This window comes from Podarcis muralis, chromosome 1, assembly GCF_964188315.1.
Source record: "Podarcis muralis chromosome 1, rPodMur119.hap1.1, whole genome shotgun sequence".
NCBI lineage: Eukaryota > Metazoa > Chordata > Lepidosauria > Squamata > Lacertidae > Podarcis > Podarcis muralis.
The window spans coordinates 39,784,068-39,796,467 of NC_135655.1; the positions used below are offsets into that span (position 1 = coordinate 39,784,068).

Genomic DNA, 12,400 nt, shown 5'->3' on the forward strand with positions numbered 1-12,400 from the left:
ATCAAATGAAGACTACCCTTGCATTGGAGGGGGGGGGTTTAACGTTAAAAAATAGTCCATTATAAAGACCTAGTCTTTGACCTCTATCCACAACACTACATACTAGGTAGTTCACTGTGTAAAAATTATCAGGCTGAAACATCTGGGAAAGAAAGCTATGAAACAGCAGGGAACGTGGCTGGTTTATTGTTTATCTTTTGTTTATGAGGCAGTATTCAAGTTTAATTACTACTCTAAATTAAACTCTAACAGGCATCAGGAGACATCCCTTTAGTCAGCCTAAGTTTTAAAAAATCCAGAGATACCAACACTAGACTTTTCAAATAATTCAATATATATAAGAAGATATTAGTCACACTCTAGCAATTCAGAAAAGCATTACTACACCTCCATGTAAAGTTTCAGAATACTGAATTATGGAGGCATTCCTATTCTAACTGGTATATATATTACTGTAATTAGACAAGTGCAAAAGTGTCAAATAGTTCTGGACACATGGGGCAGATTAAACATGTCAGAAGATGGGCCTTGTATTTAAAAACAAAAATGCATGTGATAACGCCAAAGATCCTACTAATTGCCCTCTCTTTGCTAATATTGTTCAATTATTTCCTTTGAGAAGCCATGTGGAGAAGCCAGGGGGAAAGAAAGTTCTTTGTGTCCTTTATACTAACAGTAAGCGACCAGTTCGGGATGAACTTAGCTGTAGGAAAAATACAAAGTTTAAAAGCAACTTGCAAAAGATTATTCCAGATGGCATCTGTCATATCGTATTTAGAGGGGCGGGGGTTGTGTGTGTTTTTTTAAGCAAAACTCCCACTACTATGAAAACATTCCATTTCATAGAGAGATTTCATAGGCTGCATTAGAACACAACATATTTAGAACACATAGTCACTATAAAATAATAACTTGGAATGATTTTCAAAATATATTTTATGTTATATTATTTTAAAGAACCCATCATTTGCAAAGGTGGGTGGAAACTAATGGAGTAAGATGTAAGTCTTAAAATGTATTATAATATTTTAAGAGCTCACTCACCTCTAAGCTTTAAATTCAATAAAAGATGAGAATCTGCAGTTTTCACCAGTATAATGACTAGAAAACTGTACAATAAATAAAAGAGATTTACTATGAAATTGTAGCCCCACTGACTGGTGTGGTTAATAGAAAGGGACATAATACAGTTACAAAAACATTATTTTAAAAAAATAATCCAGCAGGTATTTTTTTCAATATAGGAGGGTAAAAAGCAAAGGAAGATGGGTGGATAATAAACTGTTAGCTTCTTTAGCTCAGTTTGATCTGGCAGTTTAATGGTTAATACACATGCAGTGTGTGTAGTGTGAGCTCAGCAGTTACTGGGCCAACTGTCTCAGTATTTCTGGGAATTCTGCCTATTCACAGTGCAGAGATGGTTCAATTGCTGCAAAATGTACAAAATGAATTTTACAAAAATGAATTGCAAGGGAAGCCCCATTACAATGATTTTACAGCAAAGATGTCAACATCAATTTTTCTCTCATGCATAACTAATGATTAAAACAGCATATTCCATTTGCTTAAGACAATTTATTTCATATTGGCACATCAAAAATATTGAAACAAAGTCATCCCTGTCCTTTTTTATTCATTGCTGCTGAACCCACACTATTGTTAAAACTAGAATAATAATAATAATAATAAAACAAGCTTGGCAAGTAATGCTTAAACCAAAGGTTTCATCAATATTCTTCAATTTCTCAACATCTCAATGACAGCAACAGGAGGGAAGTGCATGTTTTTGTGTGTGCTTTAAAACATGGGGAGGCCTTTCTCTTAAAATAGCTCCCATCCACCATGCTAACAGAGATTATTCATGCACATCATTGATAAGCAAAGATCTAAAAACTTAAAAAAGGAAAAACGAATTTACAAAACCTGCTTAACTGCTGCATCTAATCCCGCTGAAAAATAAGAAATTTGGCCTGGTGTAGCAAAAGTATTCTGCGTGCAGAAGGGGGTTTTCTGCAGTTGAACTCCTTGCTGGCTGAGGTGTGCGCCCACAAAAGGCTTCTGTGTTGATGAAGCACCTAGGGCAAGGCACCCAGTGTCAATTGCTGGCTGAGCTCCATACATGCATCCACTAATATGGTATCAGCTTTGAGAGGACTATCATCTGTTTTGTGAGGGAAAAGAACTGTATCCAAGCCTGATTCCATGTCTCCTACACACACACACACACACACAGCATGGCCAACAAGTGATCAGCACGATCACACCTGACCATGCTGACGATTTAAGTAGAATGAAAACTTGTAGAATTCTTTGAAATCATATTGCATATTGTTAATGGGAAAATATAATTGGAATTCATGGAGCTACCACCAAACACTTATTCTTAAGTCATTTTGACTCAGTAAAGTGCTTTGAGGTTTTGCTAAAATCGAGCGGTAGATATGTTAAATAAAAATGCATCAACTTTTTGGCCTCTACTTTCATTCAACAAAATTTCCATTTTCCATCAAGAAAACTAGCTGTTTTGAATTGGAAAGTAAAAAAGCTTGAACATGTATGTTAGAGCTACACATGCGCCCAATTTGTATAACAATGTTAAATATCTGATCTTTTAAAAAGTGACTATAAAAAATCCCTAACATTTTAAGGTGGTTGTTGTTTGCCCCCCCCCCCCGCCCCGTCCCCGGTTTCAGTATTCACTTCCGCACCAGATTTAAACAATTCTCATTATATGACCACTGTGTTAATGCTGCTTGCATGATCAAGAAAAGAAAATTTCTATTAAAAAAATTAAGGCCAATTCCATTTTAAAAATTAATTAATAACACAACTCAACTTTTTTCAGTATGAATTAGCTGAAATATGTAGCATAGGATAAGCATGTGTGATTTCAGTGAATATCTCTGCTGACTTTGCCCTGGAACAATTAATGAATTTTTCACACAGAAAACTACATCAGACTATCAAAAAAAGTATTTCAAAGGCGGTTTTAGATATTCATTGATACAAATGTGTGGTTATAACACTTTCACACACTAACCTCTCCTTTATAACACAAGTAGCCTTATTCAGGGTGATCGGAATTTAGCTGCTTTAAATTTCAGATCAAGTTTTCTTCTGTTTAAGGTTTATTAAGTTCATGCTCCTAAGCCTAAGACATTGGGACAGGTGTCAGGGACATTTCAATGGATAAGGAAAATCATGAGCGTGAATCTCATAATTCTCCAAGGTTTCTAGCATTGTATCCAGCACTGTGTAAATAATTTTATGCTTGTGCAACAGAATTCCCCCCTCCTCTCTTCCCTGTGTGCACCCCCAAAATTTGTTGCAGATTTTGAGGGTGTGTAGGGGGTTGCAAGGGACGCGGGTGGCGCTGTGGGTTAAACCACAGAGCCTAGGACTTGCCGATCAGAACGTCAGCAGTTCGAATCCCCATGACGGGGTGAGCTCCTGTTGCTCGGTCCCTGCTCCTGCCAACCTAGCAGTTCGAAAGCACCTCAAAGTGCAAGTAGATAAATAGGTACCGCTATGGCGGGAAGGTAAATGGTGTTTCCGTGCGCTGCTCTGGTTCGCCAGAAGTGGCTTAGTCATGCTGGCCACATGACCCGGAAGCTGTAAAGCGGCTCCCTCGGCCAATAAAGCGAGATGAGAGCTGCAACCCCAAAGTCGGCCACGACTGGACTTACCTTTAGGGGGTTGCAAGGGGCAAGAGAGGGAGACGAAGTTCCACTGTGCACACAGATGTACATTGCAAAATAGAACTGCAGCTTTTGATACATCCAAGGTACATAAGAGATTCAAATGCATATAATGGGTGAAGTGTCTCTGTTGCCAGTCCTCATGGTAACTGATTACTACTTTGATTCGTGTGGCTAGTTTCTCCTTTTTTCTTCCTCTGTTCCTCTGTTCACTTATAGTCCTAGCCTTGGATATGTACCTGTTCCACATCACACTTATGCCATAATAAGTTCCACAATACACATCGTTGTCTTTGCTGTAAGAGACTAACCTGGCTACCTTTCCGGAAATTTATTTTAAAAAATGGCTCTTGCCTATTTATAGTTGCAGGCAACTACTGGAGAGTAAATGTGTGTTAGGCTTTCCTCTATGCATCAAAAGTAATCTAGCAATTTCAGTTGCACTCAGATGGCACAGTAATCCATGCCCAGATATTGGCCGTACATACTTAAACCAACTTTTGCATGTGACTTTCCATTGCAGAATCAGGTGAATTCCCTGCTTTGCCAATATGTACAAGCTCTGTGTGCATTGCTTCAAGGCCAATGCCTTCTGTTGCAGAACCCAAGGAGAATAACTAGCTACATTTAGATGGATGTTAAAGAGAGAGTTTGTTAAGCCTTTTAAGAGCCAAATGTCTCTTGGGATCAGGCCTTCTGGGTATAAAACTAGCATGATAGGCCATTCATAAAACCCATGTCTCATTAAGTCTAAGACAAGTATTCCTTGGTGGTTTTGTGTAGGCCACATGGTTTAAAATGTTAAAATGTTTGTAGGATTATACATGAAAAGTATAACATCAAATTCACTATCTGAAATACTCTATAAAGAGATAATAAAAGATTGAAAAGTCAATGAAAAGTATATCTGTTACTATTGTATAGAACATCACAAGCTGTTAGCAGTTTAAAGCAGTGATTTGTCAGTGGTTTTTTACTTTATTTTATATAGAAGAAGGAAAATGTAGCACTCCAGAAGACACACAGATCCTTTCTTCCAGACAAATGGCTGGATGATAAAACTGCACATACTTCTAACGTGCTGATTAGGGTTTTACATATATACTTTCTGGCAAAACCCCAGAGTCTTCTTTCTCTCCTCCCCACCTCTCGGACCCTTTTCTGCTATCTCTCTTGCCATAACTCAGCTAACCCAACAGAACCAGTCAGTTTTAAATTTCAGTTGGGACCCCTGTGACCTGTTAATGAATCTACAGAGAGGAGGAAAAACTCACAGTGTTGAGTTATGCCTAGTGTTGCTAGCTGACTTGGAGTCAGAAATGCTTGAAGCGTTAACGTAATTGCAAGAATGTGAAAAATGAAGCGTTGGGCTCCTGAGCAAAGTGAAAGGTCAAAGCAAGCCTTACACAAAACAAGTCTCTGGAAGATGGCCTCATTACACCATTAAATCGGCTTCTTTCCCTTTTTTCTCTTTCTTTGTAAAATGTTTTAGTGTTTCATTTCTATTAATAGAGTTAGTTAACCCTTCCTGGCTTTAAATACATACGTACATCCATACAAACAACAGCAAAAGAATACCAAGAATATCTACTTTTTCCTCTTTGACTGAATATTTTCTGACACAATTTGCTTCAGTGAATCTCAGCCACAATTAAGGTAGCAATTGCTTTGGAGCAGTCTAATAATCAAGACTAGTACAAGATACAGTACAGTTTGGTTTTCTCTTGTACAACCAAGATGACATGCTAAAAACAACACTGAGCCCAGCTAATATAATTAGGATTATCTTTCACTGAACACTGCCCAAAGGGTTTAACTCTTTCAATGCCAGAGTTGCAACTCACTCATAACTTTTTTCTTTTCTTTTTTTACTTCATCAGTCCTTTTTAATGCTATCATGGTGCTAGCCCTTCTCCCGGCTGTAAAATCTCGTTCTTCTTCTTCTTAGAATGTTCTAGAAAGAACAATAATTTACGCAGCCGCCTTTGTTACAAGACGATCTAAGGCCAAGTATGCCCACAACAGTGCTGAAGAAGAAATTTAGGAGGACTAACCCTTTCAAATTTTCCCCACTTTTATCTTCCATTAGCTGACCCACCGAGGAAGTAACATAAGGAAGTTACTGACTTCTCTTCCTCACATTCCATTAAGTTGTTATAATGGGAATACAACAATGTTTTTGTTTGTTTTTTATCTTGCTAAGCTCGTATACAGTGATATTTTTCCAGAAAAGGAGGTGACAGAACTCACCATGAACGTCCCGCTTGTTTTCTTATAATGGCAATGGCGCCCACCTGAGAAGTGCCGGTGAGTTCTGGCTGAAAAAAAGCTCTGCTCGTATATAAGGATTGAGATGAAGAAGTGAAAGAAAGAAAATAACCTACAGCCTACAGTGAAAGAGATGAAGTGAGAGCATCCAGGGATGTGGGTGTGTGGGTTTGTAAGGGAGGAAGAAAATATTCAGATATTCTTCTTCTGTGTTTGCAGCTTTAAGACACACACACTGAAGCTGGAAAACAGTGCCTGAAAATTCACATCTTTGCAATGCAACAGCAGTCAGAATTCTTTTTACACATGCTGGCAAGCCTCTTCAAAACTAGTGTGCAAATTGTATGTGTCATCTGAAGTGGGAAAAAGTAATGCTGGGATGAGAGAAAGAGACTGAGAGACAAAGATGTGGACTACTTACACATGTTCATCAGTGGGATGCTAATGGAATTTTACATATGCCTCCATCTCAGGGAAATTTTTACTGGCGTAGTGGCATCCTTAAGGGACCAGCAGCTATGGAAAACTTGCTACTATGGAACAAGGTTAGGGAAGCAGATGGTAGCATGAGAGGAGTACATCGCTGATGGAAAAACACAAAATATACACAGAGCTAAGAATGAAGAAACCCAGTTCTTTAATTTCCATGTTAAACAGATGAGCAGGGAAACAGTAAGGGCAAGTAGTTCTTGCATGCCTACAAGATTGTGTTCAAGGAAATCACAATCCTAGACAGAAACAACTTCAATACATCTCCCTTCACAACACAGCCTAAAGTTGGGCTGGCAAGGGCTCAGGGATGGAAGGGAGGATTTGAAAGTATAGCCTAGAAGTATCAACTTCCCCAGGTTCCCATATTGTCTCAAAAGATTCACTTCAGTTGCTTAGGGGACTATTTCCTGTGGGTTTTTCAGATATTGCCCCCTCCAAAGGAAATGATAAAGGCAAACACAACAGAAGGGTTCTTTCAGAGTTTTCATTCTCTTGCTGGCATTTCCTGAGAAGAGAAGGAGATTGTGACCAGCAAGGCTTTTGCATAGACTCCTGCCCAAGCACAGTGTAAGTGCCAACTTATGGGGTACTAACTGTTCGCCAGAATGTGAGTACACACTTGGGAAGCCAGCTTTTCAGAACAATGTGTGTCAGACATATAGAAAATATTGGTCTACTAAATGAAGCAGCAGTGAAGGTGATTTACTGGTCAAGTAAGAGCACACGGATTGGCTAAAGAATCAGTTTGTGAACATAATGTAAATATTGTTGAGCTGTCTATGAGTCTAACCTCTGAGGCCTGTGACAGCTGCCCAGAGTGGTTGGGGAAATCCAACCAGATGCACGGGGTATAAATAATAAATTTTTATTATTATTATTATTACTTTAAAGAGACAACATCAAATCCTCCAATCTACTTCTGAGCAGTATATATTTCCTATCTTTACAGTTTCCTGGTCCCTATGTACTATAACGGGGACGCGGTTAGCGCTGTGGGTAAAAGCCTCAGTGCCTAGGGCTTGCTGATCGAAAGGTCGGCGGTTTGAATCCCTGCGGCGGGGTGCGCTCCCGCTGCTCGGTCCAAGCGCCTGCCAACCTAGCAGTTCGAAAGCACCCCCGGGTGCAAGTAGATAAATAGGGACCGCTTACTAGCGGGAAGGTAAACAGCGTTTCTGTGTGCGACTCTGGCTTGCCAGAGCAGCGATGTCACGCTGGCCACGTGACCCGGAAGTGTCTCCGGACAGCGCTGGCCCCCCGGCCTCTAGAGTGAGATGGGCGCACAACTCTAGTCTGTCAAGACTGGCCCGTACGGGCAGGGGTACCTTTACCCTTATGTACTATAACACATCATGGAATTAATGTATGTGTCTTTTTGTAGAAGGATATATATATTCATGACTAAGAATTGAAGGGATCCACATCGCTACGGCTATGAAGATACATAGGCTTGGTGTGCACTACACCAGAATTAAAATCATGTTGACTTTGTAACCCTTGCACAAGGCATGCATTTGTGAAAGACAGTTTTAGTTATTAATGATCACAGAGTTGGCTATTTTTATTGTTTCAGAATACGACTTTATGTTATTCGTTTTGTTCACCACCATCTAATTATTAAAAAGGAAGGTTAGATTTTTTACTTTTCTGGTTGCAGGTCTGAAAAGACTTTCAGTAACAAGAACAGGAACTTGTTCAGGCACTTAATCTAGCTAAATCACAAACTCCATGAAAGTATGAAATAATAATGAAGCAACTAGAAATAAATATCATACATGAACTGGGATCAGAAGAGCCCTTTGTGATTAATTTAAGCACTTGCCCACAGCCCATAAGCTTCTTATTTCCCACTCCATGGCAGGAAGGTTTTTTTGTGAGGCTGAACTGAGTTTCTGGCACAGATTTTGGAGCTATGTAGGAGCCTTCTGTTGGAAGGAGAGGGTTCAGAAGTCCCTCTATCCATGCAAACTGGAACACAAAGTTCCTTGGACCAGTTCATTGTGTTTAGATCCCACTTTCCCTACCAGCAACCCCTTGCTGTGAAATAAAATATGGGACCTGGGTTCAGAGTCTAGCACAATGGATGATTGAGAAGAATGCCAAAATAATATGCAGTGTTCCAGCCCACCAGCTTCCATATTTCATGAAAGAAGATGTATGAGGACTCAGTACTAGTATTTAGGTAGAGGCATGGGCATAGCCAAGGGGCAGCAGGGAGCGGTAGCTCCCCCCCCCACCATAAAGTTCCTTGGTCCGCTAAGGGGTCAAAAAGGGCTCTTCCCAGGAATCCCACACTACATCATATAACACTGGTGTTAAAGCAGTGGTTCTCAACCTTGGGTCCCCAGATGTTTTTGGCCTACAACTCCCATGATCCCTAGCTCACAGGACCAGTGGTCAGGGATGGTGGGAGTTGTAGGCCAAAAACATCTGGGGACCCAAGGTTGAGAAAGGCTGTGTTAAAGGATCTACATTGGCTCCCAGTACGTTTCTGAGCACAATTCAAAGTGTTGGTTCCGACCTTTAAAGCCCTAAACAGCTTTGGCCCTGTATACCTGAAGGAGTGTCTCTACCTCCATCATTCAGCCCGGACACTAAGGTCCAGCTCCGAGGTCCTTCTGGAGGTTCCCTCACTGCAAGAAGTGAAGTTACAGGGAAACAAGCAGAGGGCCTTCTCGATAGCCGTACCCACCCTGTGGAATGCCCTCCCATCATATGTCAAGGAAATAAACAACTACAGTATTTAACTTTTAGAAGACATCTGAAGGAAGCCCCATTTGGGGAAGTTTTTAATGTTTGATGTTTTATAATGTTTTAAATATTCTGTTGGGAGCTGCCCAGACTGGTTGGGGCAACCCAGCCTGATGGGTGGCATACAAACAACATTACTACTACTACTACTACTACTACTACTACTACTACACCACAGGGTACAAGTCTATGACACAAAAACTGCACTTTTAAGTCTTCATGAAAACAGCGGGATGATAATTCATGCCAGGGTGCCTACACAACAATTATATAGCAGCAAGCTCATGTTTTGCCACTGAATAAACACTCAGAAGTCAGCTGTACCAGACTTAGCTCTCTTATAAGTACACTTTAACAACAAATAAGTGTGCTAACATGTCTTTGTCATATTCACATATTATATTTTTACGCACACATTTTTTAAAAACAAAAATCTTACCCATATAGCTTAAAAAATAAAGAAATATTATGGCTATGCAACAGAATGCCACCTCCCTCTCCTCTCCCCGTGTACCCCGTGCTTCCCAAATCTGTTCTGGTGGTTCTCCCAACCGTCTGGATTTGGGAAAGGTGTAGGTTACATGTGCGAAAAGGAGTAGGGAAGTAGGGGAAAGTTCTGTTGTGCAAGAACAAGGACTTACAGTAACAAAACAAGTGCACTGGACACCATCTAAAATGTGTGCAACAGCTCTAGGGCTCTATTTTCAACCATACTTAGGGAGAAACTGCACAAAAGTTGGGAGTTTCAGGAAGATAGGAACCTGTTTATACAAAAGTCTTCGTCAACCCGATGCCCTCCAGATTACTTCACCTATATGCATTAAGATTCTAATTCATTTATGCATGGGCAAAATAGAGGAAATGCAGAATCAAAAAAAGAGGATGCAGCTTTGAATAAAATTTAGATATATATGCTAATATATATGTTCACATGCAAACTTAGAAATAACTGCTACAGTTTAATAGAAATACATGCATCTAATCATGGTGGGGAAGACTGTGACCAGGTCAGCTTTGTGCCTGCTCAGTCTGTTGTCCAGGTGCTAACATTTCCCTTCCTGTGGTTCTTTATATTAGACTGGACAGCCCTTGAAGTAGGACACAGGGTCATGCTACTTCCTGCAGTGCTCTTTGTACCAAAAAAGATGTTACGCGTTCCATCCATGGAACTCCCACCCTATGTGTAGTTAATCTCTGTGAACTTTCCCACAATTGTGCCCCAGCTCTTCAACAGAGGTAAATAAGCACAGAACATGTAGTAGTTGTACCGAAGGAGCATTTATTCCTAAAGAAGCCAGCAGAAATATTAATCTTATGTAATGATCATGGAGTTTGCTGCCATTAGAAAAATATTCATAAATTAATCACAAATATGTATGAGCTTGTCCCTTACAACCAGTCATGAACTACCTATATTACCTTCAGTAAAAGCATCTGAAATCTGAATCTTTTGAATAAAGGATTAATGCAAACACAGTTGTACTCATATAAGGGACAACCATGCCTCATCTCCAAACCTCTGAGGTTTTGGTCTTCATAGACCGGTGCAACCGTCTTCCCTATTATTCTTGATTTAAGAAAATCTACAGCACTTTAAAACGAGACAGTAATGATAAAAACTGTTTTGTAATATAATATAAATGTACATCAAAACTGGAAGGCTATGGAAAACCCATTTTAAAATGTTTGCATCAAAAGCAGTTACTCCTCAGGTCTCAGTCTGAAGTTTAATGAACATTTTTTTGAGGGGGGAATACCCAGTTATGCAGAATGAGTGGCACTGGATTCAATGGGATTAACAGCCCTATCTTAATTGTGCTTTCTTGAAATTAAATTCTACTGATCAGGGAGTAGCATACAATTGATTTTAGTAAAATTTGCTTCAAGCTAACATCTTTAATTCTAGGTTGTAAATATAGTGTACAAGTGGACACAAGTACTTTTTTGTCTGAATTCTAATGCTGAAACCAAACCCCTTTCCATTTATTTCAATCTGATTTTTTTAATGCAGTGAAATAGATGGCAATCCACAAGCCACTCACTGCAGAAGTTTAACTATTAACTTTAATGTGACTACTCTGGAAGAAATTGTGATACGGATTGGAGCCCGGCAATGATTACATGTGATTTTGCTTTTTAGCAAGTTAAGAATTTGTGTTTGTTTCTTTTGTGGCTTAAATGCATTTCAACTAGCTATTGAAGCCTCCTTTTAGCTGACAGTACAAATTAAATTTTCTGTTTAGAGACCAGTACGAATTGCTCCATCACAGCTGGGGTGCATGTCTGCCATGATATTTACTTACACCACACAAAAATAAACTGTAGATAACCAAATTTGTAAAGGAATTGGCAGAACTAATCAATTGTTATTGCAAAGCTTGTTTGAAGATTAGATATTTAGCTTTGAAATAATAATAAAATACAGCTAAGTAGGTTGCAAAAAGGAAATAAATGTCTCCCTAAGTTACAGCTGATTACACTGCAAGCCTGCCACTCTTGTGTTTACACTAAGGCAGATGCACTGATATAATAAAAGACACTGAAGTTATTTTAGTCATGCCTACTTTGCACAGGGAAAAAAAGCTTGACCTTTTACCTTGCTCACTGCTGTTGTCTCCACTCTGGGAAGCATGGCCCCCACTGGAAGGCCCTGGTGTGCCTGCTGAGTGCGTTGAGGTTGCATCATCGTGGTCTCTCCAAGAGGAAGGATTCTGATGTCAAAATGTTGTTTTTTCCACAGTTATCATTCCAAATTGAGGAAGGGGAAGGAGAGAGGGAGGCAGAAAAAAGTGGGCACATTAGCACTTGTAAACACTCCCAAAATGCAGTTACTGTTTAGATGCAGAGGACATACTAATGTACCAGTTCAGTGCATGTTCAAGCACATTGGTTTAAATGAATTTTGCTGCAAAGTGTGCTTTGAATAATAGCTTAATTTCCCCTTTAAAATAGACCCAAAGTTTGATTTTTTAAAATACATATTCAGTAGCAGTCTATTTTTAATTCTTAAAAATGCTTCAGAAAAATACTTTGATAAACTTTCAGTGGCACCTTAATCCCTTGATTTTAATTTATGTGCAATGCAATCCTACAGATGTCTATTCAAAACTAAACCTTATTGAGATTTACTCCCAGGTATAGGATTGCAACCTTGGTTCTAGTAATCAAACAGGAATGATTATAGGTATGGCTAC

The 12,400-nt window shown here is 39.5% G+C and overlaps 1 protein-coding gene across 15 annotated transcripts in view; it reads right to left on the reverse strand.

Annotated features, from left to right (window-relative positions):
* Positions 1 to 12,400, reverse strand: part of MEIS2 (Meis homeobox 2) — a 230,236-nt gene that overhangs the window by 199,337 nt on the left and 18,499 nt on the right. For all 15 annotated transcript variants that reach the window (XM_028721686.2, XM_028721697.2, XM_028721702.2 and 12 more), the window contains exon 7: positions 11,803 to 11,917. In XM_028721686.2, coding sequence (XP_028577519.1) covers positions 11,803 to 11,917 — 115 coding nt within the window. The remainder of the gene's footprint in view (positions 1 to 11,802; positions 11,918 to 12,400) is intronic.